The sequence below is a fragment of the Semicossyphus pulcher genome, unplaced genomic scaffold (genome assembly GCF_022749685.1).
Source record: "Semicossyphus pulcher isolate SPU_LCO1_2020_fin unplaced genomic scaffold, fSemPul1.0.p SCAF_20, whole genome shotgun sequence".
Taxonomy (NCBI): Eukaryota; Metazoa; Chordata; class Actinopteri; order Labriformes; family Labridae; genus Semicossyphus; species Semicossyphus pulcher.
Window position 1 is genome coordinate 3877689 of NW_027211694.1, and position 14241 is coordinate 3891929.

General features: G+C 41.4%; 1 protein-coding gene across 1 annotated transcript in view; it reads right to left on the minus strand.

The window, feature by feature from the left end:
• Positions 1-13829, minus strand: part of creb3l2 (cAMP responsive element binding protein 3-like 2) — a 31700-nt gene extending 17871 nt beyond the window's left edge. Inside the window, exon 1 of the mRNA XM_069671651.1 lies at positions 13378-13829. Coding sequence (XP_069527752.1) covers positions 13378-13476 — 99 coding nt within the window. The 5' untranslated portion in view covers positions 13477-13829. The remainder of the gene's footprint in view (positions 1-13377) is intronic.
• Between the last annotated feature and the right edge of the window lie 412 nt (positions 13830-14241).

A 14241-nucleotide genomic window follows, 5' to 3' on the forward strand; every position in this document is an offset into this window, starting at 1 on the left:
AGCTGTGTTTTGAACTGAATGCTAACATTAATGTGTTAGCGTAGCCTGCTTAAGTTGATCCTCTTAGCATGCTATGTAGCATTAATTTTGAAGTGTAGCATGCTTCTGTCTAACACATTAGCATGCTATTTTAGCATCAAGCTCAAGTATAGCAGTTAGATTTAACATATTAGCATGCTATGTCGGCTTTTAACTTCAAGTGTAGCCAGCTTGAGTTTAACAAATTGAAATGGTATGTAAGCGTTAAAATTAAAGTGTAGCATGCTTAAATTTAACATATTAGCATGCTATGTTAGCATCAAACTCAAGTGTAGCAGTTAAATTTAACATATTAGCATGCTATGTTAGCATCAAACTCAAGTGTAGCAGTTAAATTTAACATATTAGCATGCTATGTTAGCATCAAACTCAAGTGTAGCAGTTAGATTTAACACATTAGCATGCTACGTCGCTTTGAACTTAGTGTAGCTAGTTTGAGTTTAACATATTGAAATGTTAGCAGGCTTAAATTTAACATACTAGCATGCTACATTAGCATTAAACTCCATGTAAAGCTAAGGATGATTAAAATGTGACTCTTTGTTGTATTTTTTACTTCTATTTATAACTTTTACCGCAACTTTGTGACGTTGCCCTGATAAAAACTTTGGCCAGGGCAAAAAAGTGTCTGATTATCAGGCTAATTTATTTGTGTTTGACCAACAAATCAAATGGCATTGCTTTCCAACAGCTACAAGTATTCAGGCCTATTAAAACAACAGTGAAATGCTCTTACTGTACATGAAGGCATGTTTGTTCGAAGCCAACACAAATCTCTTTAAAGCAACTCAAACTCAGAGATATCAGCTGAGCCAAACCATGTACCGGATAACCACAACAACAGGACTACACACCTCCCTCTGGACCACTTATCATGTACGTTGTCTTTGCTGTGACATTGATATTGTGTATCAGCATAACAAGACAAATCACAGGCCTTGGAGGGCTTTTGCTATCTGGGTCTTATCTTCAGGGGGGGCAGACTACAGGAGGCGAGCCCGGCACCAAGGCCTCATGTCTGGACTGTGTTAGCTCTATGCGTCACACTCTTCCTAACACACTGCTTACAGTCTCCTGCCTGTTTCCACACGCAGACACACAACACATCTGTCTTCTTGACATCATTCGTTCCATAATGTCTGATTTCCCTTTAAGAGCTGAAACTCGGCCAGAGTGACCTCGCTGCACAGAAATGTCCTCAGAGCGAGGGAAGACTCTGAGTGGTTCTCACACACTCCCTGACCCAGATTCTGGACGTCGATTTCAGACTCATTCACCAAACATTTCTACTAATCGAGGAGGCGATTAAAGCAGCAGGAAAAGCTGATCAATCATGAAATTGAGAAAAGCAGCAAAGAATCCCCTGCAAGTTTCTAGGCTAGAGGGAAATCCTGTCATGATTAGCTTGTTTTTTCTGCTCAAAAACAGGCTGCCAGCTCCTGCTAGCTGCCGCACCGCTAACATTACATTGATTTCTAAATACCACATTTTACAGCCGTTTCAAGTGATGCCTAAACATAACAAAGACATGCTCGTTAGGTTCATCGGTGACTGTAAAGTTGCCCATAGGTGTGAATGTGTGCATGCAAGGTTGACTCTCTCTATGTGTCAGCCCTGTGGTTGGCTGGCGACCAGTCCAGGGTGTAACCCCGCCCCTCTCGCCCAGTTGCAGCTGGGATGGGCTCCGGCCTCCCCACGACCCTGAATGGGACGAGTGGTGTAGATGGTGGACGGATGAAAATGAGGACAATATACCTGCAATTACTCCTTCTGAAGTGGTGACTTCACACACCTAACCCTCGAGGCAGACTTACTTCTCTGAGCGGGGTCAAAGGTCAAAGTGACTGATCAGACACTTTAGTCCAACTGAGGAGGGAATTTGTTACAGAAAAAGGCCAATTTAACATGTGTTACCAGCCAATTGTGTCCAGAGTTACGAACACAAAGAGGGCACATTTTGAGGCTCCTGAATCTACAACCAACAGGATCTTCCATCATATGATGATATATTTGAGTCCCGTCTTTAATCAGCGATGTGGCGGGGGTGGAGTGATGCTTAACGGATGTAAACAACAGGATGTGAGAGAAATAACAGCAGGCGTGACATCCAGCAGAGGAGCCAGTGTTTACTCCCCACCCACCGTCGAGGACAGGAATACACACGCATAAAGACACACGCGACATCTGAATGTGAAAACAATCACAGCAGATCCATTAAGAACCAGTTTCCATGAACTCAAATGTCCTTTTCCTGTTTGCCACCGCGGCTGTAGACCTCTTTTCAGTCTCATTAATGCTTCACGCTTGATTAAAAGAGGCCGGGATTTATGCAGAGCCACGACAGGAAACGTGTTAAAAATAGGAAGTGTCACAGAGAGATGTCGACTGCTCAAGAGTGGAAAACATCCCGAGTCAAAGTTCAAACTGTGAGTCAGTTGTTATCTAAAGGGCCACACGCTGATATTAGTGTGCACGTGTGAGTGTGCGTGTGAAAGTAATTCAGACGAAGATACGAGGCTTCAAACTGAAAACCAGATGCCGAAGACGACAAATGGAAAAGGTCTCCTCTAAGGTCCCCTCTGCGTGTAAAATCCACCCATTTAGCCCCCCGTCTGTCTGCAGGAGCTTCCCAAAAGCTCTCACACAAACGCACACACACACACACACACCCACAAAGGCTAACACAAACTTTCCAGCCTTGCTCTGTCATACTGCCCGATCACTGAGTCCAAACCCCCACTCTTCCCACACACACAAACACAAACTGACCCTCCAGATGTTGCACAATGGCTTCCCCTGGGTTACACTGGTATGAACCTTTAAATATGTGTATTACAGGCTGATAATGTACTTTTTAAATCTTAAATACTTGTAGGAATAAAACTTACAGTATAACCAATGTTTGTCTTGTCAATACATTCAGATAAGTCAAGTTGTATGTCTGCAAATCTTCTTCTTTGTGCTCTATTCTTTCTTAAAAGCAGACACATCAATGAGTCACACGGCTGCACTGGGAGACGAGACTGTTGTTTATAAAATGACTCAGTCCCAAAAAGAACACCCTGCTGCCCCAAATACTCAATAGGGCACCAAATGTGGATTAATTCGCCGCTGAAAGTAGTCCCCCCAAAAACGCACGATTTCCTCCTGTTTGAGTGACTTTTACGAAAAACTACAACGCCCAGCTTTTAGAGGAAAACACTGAGAATGTTTAAAAATTAAGTTAAATTTTTTTGCTTTTACAAGAGTGTTTTTTTACAGCTTTAACAGAAGATGGATGATTAAAGTTAAGAGATTCTAATAAGCTTTGTTTTTTAACTTTCCAACAGAGCCAGGCTAACTGTTTCCCCCTGTTTCCAGTGTTTAAGCTAAGCTATGCTAACTTGCTGCTCCCTGTAGCTTTATATCAACTGTACCGGCAAGAGAGTGGCACAATATTCTTCACTAACTTTTGACAAGAAAGTGGATATATGTGTCTCCAAAAATTATGATTTTTTATTTCACAGTTTTGCATCTTTAGCTGGAACCAATGGGCTCGGTGCTACGTGATAGAAATCAGGGAAAAGTTTAAGAGCATCAAATAACGGACGATTTCTTTCTGGGATTTCCTGACAATAAGACAAAACAAAAGTTAGACTTAACTCATCCTTTAACTTGACTATGCTAGTTAGTTATAGATAGATAGTTAAGTTATTATAATGTGTCATTTTGATCAGTTGCAAGTAAAGCAGGGAAAGAATAATGTGTTATAATATTCTTAAAGAAAACATGGAGGAGAAATGCTCAGGAAACATGGATATTTAGAGCTCTACCTCCCGTGTGAAAGCTCCACAGCAGCCTGTGATCGGACAATATGGTGCAATTGTTTTTGTTGGTATCTAAAGCCCCTTTTACACTGCCAGTTCAAGGCGAGACTAGTACATCCAAGTTATGTTAAGTCTTCTATGTAAAGCGCACAGAGGCAGAAGAGTGGTGCGGTGAAGTCGGCGTGGCTTGGTCCGATGTAAAATGGCAAAGGCGACACGGTGGCGGAGCTTCGTTGCGGCGCTGTCGCGGAAAAAGGCTTATAGTTGTTTTATAATTATGTAGAATTCACTATGTTATGATACAGGACTAAATATTTGGTAGAAATCCTTTAATCAATGTTTGGTCCGACACTTCCTGTCTTCAAACACAGCTGACAGATGCAGGTGGACTGTTTGTGTCAAACACAAGCACAGCTGTCTTCTGATCCCTCTCTCTCTCTCTCTCTCCCCCTATCTCTCTCATCCTGCTTTTTTATACTCGTTATAAAGTGGGTCAACACACACACACACACACACACACACACACACACACACACACACACGGCTAACTTTTTCCATCTCTCCCTTGTAACACTGACCGGTCATCTTGAACCAGCACACACAAACACCTCCGGCCGCTGCTTGAGCGTGAACTCCCTCAACCTTCTCTGTCTGCCAGTTCTCATTTTGTGCTTTTGTGCAACAGAAACTTCTTATCTCTTCTTCTGTGGTTTAACACAAATCAACCAAAGCTATCTGTAGAAACACGTCCAGGCACTCATGTTTGAAGTGAGAGGAATTAGTGGACGCTTAGCTCACTTTAACCAAACTTATCAGGCTCACTTTTGTGCGTTTATTTGGTTCTTTTCTGCAGGATTATCCCCCTAAAGATCTCAGGCCTCTAATTTCCCCTGCTTCGCCTCCTGGAAGGATGGATGCTGGGTAAGAACTGGGTCAGCGCCGGTCTTTGGGAGCACCTCACAGTGAGGATTTTAATCCCTGGAAAAGGCAAACACGCCGGGAAACTTGTTTGGGCGCGCCGCTAATCTCGAGTCCTCGGTTATAAACGGAGCTCTCTGAGGCGGATGCTTGCCAAGTAGACGCTTGAATGTCAAGTTGTACACACACACACACACGCGGTGAACTTTGCATGGATGAATGGGCTTGTTCATGTCTTATTGAATGGACAGGTTCATGTTGAAGAAAGGAATGATGGAGAAGAATGCAAAGACATGAGACAGGTGGGATTTCGGGGGTTAAAATGCTGATAACAGGCAACAGCTTATGTGTAAATGTGAAACAGGAAATCAAGACTTACAGCAAAGGGGCAGAGAAAGAGGGGGACAGTGTGAGAACAAAAGAAAGATTGATTACCCATCAGTCACAGGGAAGAGTCACAAAGAGAAACAAGCAGTTTAACAGGAGAAAAGGGAGCACTGGAGAAGTGTCTGGTATTTGGACAGGAGCCGACTCGCCCTCACTCTCAGCTGAGCCTGGAGGAACGACAGAGGAGGAGGAGGGCTGGAGAAGTCCGGGGTCAAGGGTTAAACAGACAGCGGATGGAGAGGCTACTGCTTTGATTGCACACTTGGAAACACAGGTCAGGATGTAAGCTGCAAGATCCATAAAAAAACATCAAAGTGGAGCTGCTCTCACAGCTCGTGCACCTCGCTGTTTAATAAGAAGTTTACAGGCTTTAAACACTTTGATGTTTCCAGCTGAAGCTCGTGCAGAAAGCTTCAAGTCGACGTACAAAGAAATTCTGTTGAACCTTAAAGTCTCATTACATGCATATTCTTTTGTTTTCTTCTCTATAAAAAGCCCCACAAGAATAAAATGCAGCTCAAAATTCAACTTTCTTATCGCTCAGCGTCCGGAAAAAAAACAGGCTGCAACTTAAAAACTGCTTCCAGGCTCATTTTAGGGCTGGGTGTATAAACCACTCACTGGGATATTAAACCCACACCCTGCTAACCACACACACAAGCTAATGCACGACCATTTAAAACCCTTTTATGGTGCCTGAAGCAAAGCGAGAGAGGGGGCCGATGGGAGGGGATGAAGAATCCAAAGGAGTGAGTAAGGAAGGAGACAGACAGAAATACAGACAGACAGGAGATAAATTTAGCTTTGCCTCAAAGAATGGAGGCTCCTGTGGATTTTCCATAATGATCCCTCACACACTGATTACTACCTTCGCTTTGCTCTCAAATGGCCCTTCAGCCGTTCTGCAGCAAAACTGAGTCCACTTGCAAAGTCGGGAGAAGAAGTTGCATCAGATATGGAAAAAAAGAAGAAAAAACTTGCCCTTCACGTTCATGTGCACACCATCTGTAGACACTGTCACCCTCCAAAGCAGAGCGAGTCTAAGTCAGCAAGGATGGCTCCAATTAAAGTAATGTTGAAGGGATGAGGTACATGAGAAACAGATATCGTTAAATCTGCCAAAATATTATCCTGACAGGGAAGGAAAAACTGCAGGAGATGCCTTCAGGCCCCAGGACACCAAAGCTCTGAAAATACAAAACTTAAAAGTACATTTTGTTAAAGTTTTTCTCGTTTTTGATCAATGCTGTAAAGATAACTTCTGCTTAAACTTTAAGTAATGTCCATGCCCATTTACATCTGGTATTAACATGTGATCTGCCAGGATTCACAAAACCATTATGGATAAGCTTTAAAACGTTTTTTGTGTGTGGAAAGACTAGCTAGCTAATGCTACTACTTGTAGCCTTTAGCAGGCTTTTAAGCTAGCATTAGGAGGTTGAGCAAGTTGGTTTAATTTGCTGGGTGGATTTCAAAATAAAGATCATGTGTTAACGCCAGGTGTTAAATGAGGTCTTAGTTTAGTAACACAATGTAGCCCCCTGGATTAATTAGTTTAGTTAACGGCGGAGGGATCTACTTCCATGGCAACCTCTTGGCTAACCAGCTAGCCAACTAGCTAAATATCAGACATATTCCACTTTATTGAATTTTTCTTCTAATGAACAAATTAAACTAAATTAAGTTCTAAAGTAAACTAAATCAGTGCGTCCAGTTTTCCAAAGAGTCTACATTCATGCTAGCAACTCTTTGAGGCTGTGGTAAAGTGGTACTTTAAGCTAAATGCTAACAGCCTCAAAATTACAATGCTAACATTCTAGTGCTAAGCAGGCGTAACGTTTGCCATGCGCATCATTTTAGTTTAGTGTGTTTGCATGCTAACATTTGCTCAACAAAAAGTAGCTTAAAGATGAGGCTAATGGGAATAGCGTTAGCAGTGCAGGTATGTTTTTCATAAAATCAAAGTGTTGGATAAATTAAAATGTTGCCTGAACCACATTTTATAACTTTCTGTACAAACTTTGACATCTTTAAAACATCTATTTGATGGTTGTTGAGATATTTTTCCTTTACACCAAAGTGTAAGAGCAACAGACGCTACCAGCAGTGCTGCTAGCATAGCTTAAATATCTTTTGTCCCTTTTAATTCAAACAGCAGCAGGTTAAACTCTCAAGCTAATGTGCATTGTACTGTTCGAGCTCCTCTTGCCTTAATCTTGTTCCTTTTGCATATCTTGACTCCACATTTAACTGATGATTTGACTATTTGTGAATTATTTGTTTCATTTTTCTATCTTAAAACTACCAGAGCCTAAAATTAGCAGCTGTCTGTTTCACACAGTCAGCTCTTGCACCGACCTGAAGATCCGGCACCACACCTGTTCTAATAACACCGTGTGCTTCATTATTACACACAGGTGTGTTCCTGTGACGCGCACACTGAATAATAAACACAGAAGATATTCAAACCAGAACGTACGCCGACACTGAAGAGACACTTGAACTTTTATTGGCAATAAAACGTGACTGGTTGTTAAATTATCTCGTCATTAATTCATGATCTGTATAAATAGGTCTGCAGGGTGTGTGAGCGTGGATATGAATGACCCTCTCTGCCTGCAGACTGACCATTCAGAGAGAGACAGAGCGAGGCCACCGGTGAGCAGGATGCCCTGCCCCTACGGAGAACAGGCTCTGCACTGTGGACACATGGAGCCTGCTGTTTACCCTCGACTCCATGTGTGTGTTCGTCTGCTCTTATTGACTTAAAAAACTCAGCATGTACTAAGTTCTTAAACCCTTCATATCTCTTAATAAAAGTTCTCGAGTTACATGAACAGACAGAGGAGGCTCTTTATCGGCAGGTATGTTATGTAAGCGCACATAGTTGGAGAGCCCTGGAGCATGTGCAGAGCAAACATACTCTTTTCCTCTGCCTGTCTTCCTCCCTCTGCGAGTACACCATGTGCTGGAAACCACGCCAACATTTCTGGAAGAAAAAACGTGCATGTGCATGAAACAGCCTCTAAGTTTAGGGCCGCTCTCTCTCCGTCTCCGCCTGTTTCCTGAACGTGATCTTCGTAGTATCTTTCCCGTCTCTTTTTATGCTGCTGACCTTTATCTTTTATTGAAAAACAACATGTCCTCATGACAAATCGAGTCGATTGTAACCGGAAAAACAAGAGGAACATGTGGTTAATGTTGTGAAACGATGCAATTTGGTTAAAGGTTTGGGCACAAAACTACTTGGTATGGTTTCAGAGAAGATTACAGTTCGAGTGTGTTCACTTCTTAATCCATATACGCTAAACTCTTCCCTCAACAGACGTTATTCTACATCACCCGACCTCCTCCATCGCTGCCATCATTAACACTCTCATTGCCTAACAATATATAAATAGGTGTTGCAATAAGACAAGCTATCTGGTCTCCAGTCCACCTCATATATAATGCAGTCTTAACTACTACTGTACATTCACATTCATTGAAAAACTGCTGCTCTAGTTTACGACGAAGTATTAGGGCCACGTTAAAGAAAGAAAAATAGAGAATACAAGGAAAAATACGTAATATTATGAGAATAAAGTCGTAATATCAGACTATTGTCAGCCTACATGTTATAAATGTCAGAAGAGCAGCCAGCCGCCTGCACTAAAATGACATGTGAAGTGTAACATCACAGTGAACATCTTGTGAAGTTATGCTTGTAAATGATTGCACCGGAGGCTTAATACAACTTTAGTCGTTTTAACACAGGTGACTGGCTGCTCTTCTGATATTACCCTTCAAAATAAAATACAGGCTAACCATAGCCTAAAATAACGACTTTATACTCGTGATATTACAACTTTCTTTCTCGTTAAATTACAACTTTATTCTCGTAAAATTACGACTTTATTCTCGTAATATTTCAACTTTTTTTCTCGTAAAATTACGACTTTATACTCGTAATTTAAGAGATTTTTTCCCCCTCAATGTGGCCCTAATACTCCGTCGTACTAGTTGTCTATGGTGGTCCACAACAACCCCCTTCCATCCTTCCAAGCAAAACTACATCTTTTTGACTTACGACTACAAAAACTAGCGTCACGTCAAACAACTTTTAAGAGGATCGTACAAAAATGACAAGATAGAAAATTCTCACAACATGTTCTAAATAGAGTAACATTGTTATAATGTTTCCGGCCCAGGTTGTTATCTCCAAATTATACATAGTGCACAAAGTGGAGCATTTGACATCTAAAAAGCCAGATTTTACCAATACCAAAAACAAAGGTAATTCAGGACTTCTTTCCACACAGGACACATCTCTCAGTGGACGTAGGTGGATTAATCGGATCTACAGTAGATGCTGCTGAGAAAAATGGGGATCAGACATTTGATCAAGACAAAATGTACCAAACAAGCAGTAACATGTCGCAGCCAGCTGTGCATTAATGCATGCATAAACTCACTTCTCAGAGTGGAGATTCATAGTTTGAAAGATTAAATCTTCAATCAAAGTCACTGAACAAAAACAGCAATCATCCTTCATTATACGAACTGGACTGACAAGACATTCAAGTGTAATAATGGACGTTATTTTAATCCCTGCCACTTATATTTAGTATTTAAACTATGTAAAAGACTGATTGAGCCAAACAGGATTTGGTCTTAAAGGAAAGTGTAAACGACACAAAGATATTATTGATTTTAACGTGACGTATTGATTGATTTCACCTCCTGCTTCAGTGTTTGTTTCCCTCCCTGAAATAGATCCGTGCACGTCACACAAACACGTCACAGCGATGTCAGATATGATTGTCACGGTCGTAGGTGAATGGACATGACAGACGTCTCCACCTTCACACCAATGCAATGTGATTATTCTAAAACCGGAGGAACTTGATTATGATTGAGGCAGAGACAGAGAGGATGATGGGAGAAGCAGGCGTGAAGGTGGAGGTTCCCGCACGCGCTCAGACTGAGAGGCTTTACATTGTTGTGAGGAATCCTGCGTCAACAAACCCCCGAGAGAAAGTGAGAGTGAGACCCAACAAAGACCCCAGTCTGCTCCTCAGGCTGCCTCACACTCACACAGTGCAGGCCTGTTACATTCATGCATCCCCCACCCTCTCACACACACACACACACACATACTATTCATGCTTTACTAAATATAGAATATCCACCTCGCTAACAGCAGCATCTTACTCCGGCTTCGTAAGACAACCTGGCTTTTGTTCAGAGTGAAAGTTTAAGGTATTATGTTTGTGACCTTCTGCACGTGTTGTCAGATGCTTTAACAATACAAACGCACAAAAAACACACATGCATTTACACCGCTCACACCTTCATTTGTGCTATAAATAAAAGAAGAAAGAGCAGAGGAATGCGCTGTTTGGATTGTACATTGTTTGTAAAGGTGTGCAAAGATGGTGTTGTCATTTCTGCAGGCTGCATGGTTTTTAATCGTCCTTATTAGTTAAGATCTCTGTTTTGTTCTCTTTGGCGACACCTGTGGTGATAAGTGGTAACTGCAGGTAGCTCGGTTTTGTCTTGTAGATGTTTGGTGTTTTGCCACTGGTCAAAAAACACGCCAACACCCGACTTTTGTGCTTAATGGGAGGCCACAATCGGCATTCAGACCCGGGTCAAATGACTCTGCAGTAGGCCCCGGTTATTAGCGCCTTTCCTCCAATCGGCATTGATGGGAACACAAAGCCCGTGTCGACGCGCTAATCTCCGCCCCTTTTCCGGCGCAATGCTATGCTCCATCGGTAACTTCTGCCTTCTGCGACTCCTTGTCATCTCAGCTACAAATTCTGCCCGTCTCCGTCCGAGCAGCGCTCAAACATCGTTCCAAATTTGTCTGCGCCGAGTTTGATGAACAGACTGAATGAGTAATAGATACAATAAAGACCTAACCACCGTAACATCTTCACTGTTTACTACGTGACGGGGACGCAACAGAAAAGAGACCGACAGGAGTATACTTCACTGGCAATGGGAAATGAGACAATTGCTATTTATAAGCGGGTCTTCCCGGGCAGAAATTTCTGGTTCGTTTTATTTACATTTGAGGAATTTATTCCTACATAATGATGTTTTCATTGCATCCTGATTTGTGGGGAACTGTGTAAAGTCAACATATTGTATGCATACTATAAAAACACACAGGTGAGGCTGCAAAGATGTAAAGCTCATTAACTATCAACTAGTTTATCAATAGCTATATATAGAATTGTTTTCAGGTTATTCTAAAAATCCTGCAGCTTTTCTTGTTTCCCAAAATCTCTCCTATAAGAGACACAAACAGCAGATCAGCAGTCTGATTCTGTCTGCAGGAATCTGACAGGAATTATAGCCTGAGGACTCTTTAAAAGGTCGTTCATTCACAGCCTGAACACTTTAACAGCACAAGTCTTTACCTGTCTGTAGGTTAAGTCTGTGTGTGTGTGTGTGTGTGTGTGAGTGTGTCTCGGGCTCAGTAGGCCTCTGTGGTGTCTGATTCCCATCCTGCAGCCAGCTGGATTTTTCCCTGTAAACCCAAACGCTCCTCCCATCATCTGCACACACACACACACACACACACACACACACACACACACACACACACACTCTGTCTCCTCTTGGACCCACAGAGGCACATATGGCTGGAAACTCATATTTTAAGTTACATAACTGAAGGCGGAGGGCCATTTTAAAGCAGGGTTCATTGTGTTGAGGGGATGCTGTGCATGTGTGTGTGTGTGTAAAGTATTTCCACTGTGTTTTAAGTTGCAGAGGTAAACCACTGTAACCAGTAAGGCTTCAATTATCTGCCAGTGTGTCCTTCTGCAGAAAGCTCGAGCTGCTGGTGAGCTAAAGGAAAGCTTCCAGTCGATTTTGTGTGTCTGCACGTGTTGATTTATGTCATTACAACTCTCCTGCCTTAAACTAATCGACATGCACGGGGCATAAAGGAGGCTAAGAGATGTTATTTTGTATCATGTTTAATTTATTGAATGAAAGCTCTGAAATGTACTATATTAATTGTAAAGGAAAGTGTGTAGTTTTGAAGTTCCTAAGTCAAGGGCCACCCTTTAACACCTCGGATCCTGCTGGGTGTTTTATTTTGAAGGAGGTTGCTATAAAGGCTCATTAGCCACTGCTATGAGAGAGGATGGCATCTCAGATGTCACTATTAACTGTTTATACACCGCTCCAAATGCTTTTTGGTGCATCCTGATCTTTAAAAGAAATACTGAATATTTGCATTACATCTCTATTTGTATCTGCTGCTAATATTAAACTTCTCTTTTGGCTTCCTGTGCAAACTCTGTAGATATTTACTGTTCCAGGGCAAAATACACTTTAGTTAGGGACCAGAATATCTAGCGCTAGAGACGCTCTTAATGTACAAAAGCTTAAAAACAATACATTTCCACTAACACAGTTAGCTTATGTGTAACCACATCCATACTTTGGTACAACAATTTTGGTCATTAATCAAGCAAAAATATTTAAAACATCCAATTTCCAGCTTTCTAAAATATAAATATGTGCTTCTTTTTTATGCTTAAATGAACAGGAAATTGCAATCCTAAGGAAACTTTGTATTGTATTTTTTGAAGACACTAGTGATGAAAAGGCAAAATATTATCGAATCCCTATCTCAAAAATGTGAGCACTTTTCTTTTTCTCTGTTTATCTTGATAAAAAATGTGATAAAATCTATGTTTTATACTGTTTGACAGGCATGACAATCAATTTAAAATGTGTGGTTTTTCCACTTTTTTCTGACTTTTTATTGATTTAATGGAAAGAAGTATCAGCCCTAGACCACAGAGTATCTAGACTTGTATAGAGGCAATGCCCTTGACTGGTTATACCTCTCATATGTTCTTCCCCAGTGCTCATATCTGCAAATTATTGCTCATGTTAAGAGTGTATGTGTCTTTTATTTTGAAGTCGTGGCCAGCATCTTGTTAAAAATGTGTTTTAAAGAAAAGAAATGACAGAAAAAGGAAACTAAAGAAGTTAAGAAACAGCTGAGAAACTTGCATCCTGGACCCCAAGGCTCAAGTTGTGAATGGAGAGCAGGGTACCACACACACACACACACACACACACACACACACACACACTGAACACATTACACACATTACCCTCCCCCTCCTGTCAAATACAATCCTCAAAAAGTGAGATAAGTGTGATTATTTCCACTCTCACTCACACACTTCCCTCACTTTGATCGATTACTCACATTTGTGTAGAGCACACAGTCGATCTCTCCGGCCTCAGACAGCTCGCTCAGGTTCCTGTCCCAGTGTAGAAACGGTTCACTACTGTCCAGGATTTCCATGATTTCACACAAATTGTCCTTTTCTTTGTAAGTTTTGTTGGTGTTTTACTTTCTCCTCCAAGCAGAGAGGCGTTTTGTTGCAGCCTGCAGACCAAAAATTCCAGTCCAAACTCCGCCAGAAAAAGTTCCCAGCAACTTTAAAAAGACAATAAACGCGACAGAAAAAGACACGACGTCCTGTTTTGTACAGATTCAAAGGATAGATGTTATGTAAGAACGCTGCAGCAGTCAGATTGAAGCTGAGTCTCGTTGTTGTTGTTGTTGTTTATCATCTCCTCTCTAGTTCAGGGGTCCACAGGCAACTCCCAGCAGCCTCTCTTTCCTTTTCTTTCCTCCTGCTGCTCCTCCTCACAGCCCAGACACACAGGAATGCAGGGGCGGAGTCACCGGCAAACACAGAAAAAAGGACGAAAAATTAAAACAAAATCATTTTAAACAAGAAATTAACACAAGCTAGTGAGGCTGTGCTTATAAATACTATTAAATACATCGTAGATTACATGTAGCATATAAAATGTGTCGTGATTAATTTGTTCCAGCTGTTTATCACAGTTGTCACATATTTATATTAACAAAGTAGAGGTTCCGGTTCTGACTTTCAGAATAAATCCCTCGCGTCTAATTTCAGGTAAATTCGACACAAGACTAAGTTAATAAATCAAGAAAAAACAACTGATTTTCTAAAATTACCCTCAAATAACTAAATTCCTATAATAAAAATAATTAAAACGTTAAGATCAAAACGTTAAAAGGTAATTTAATTTG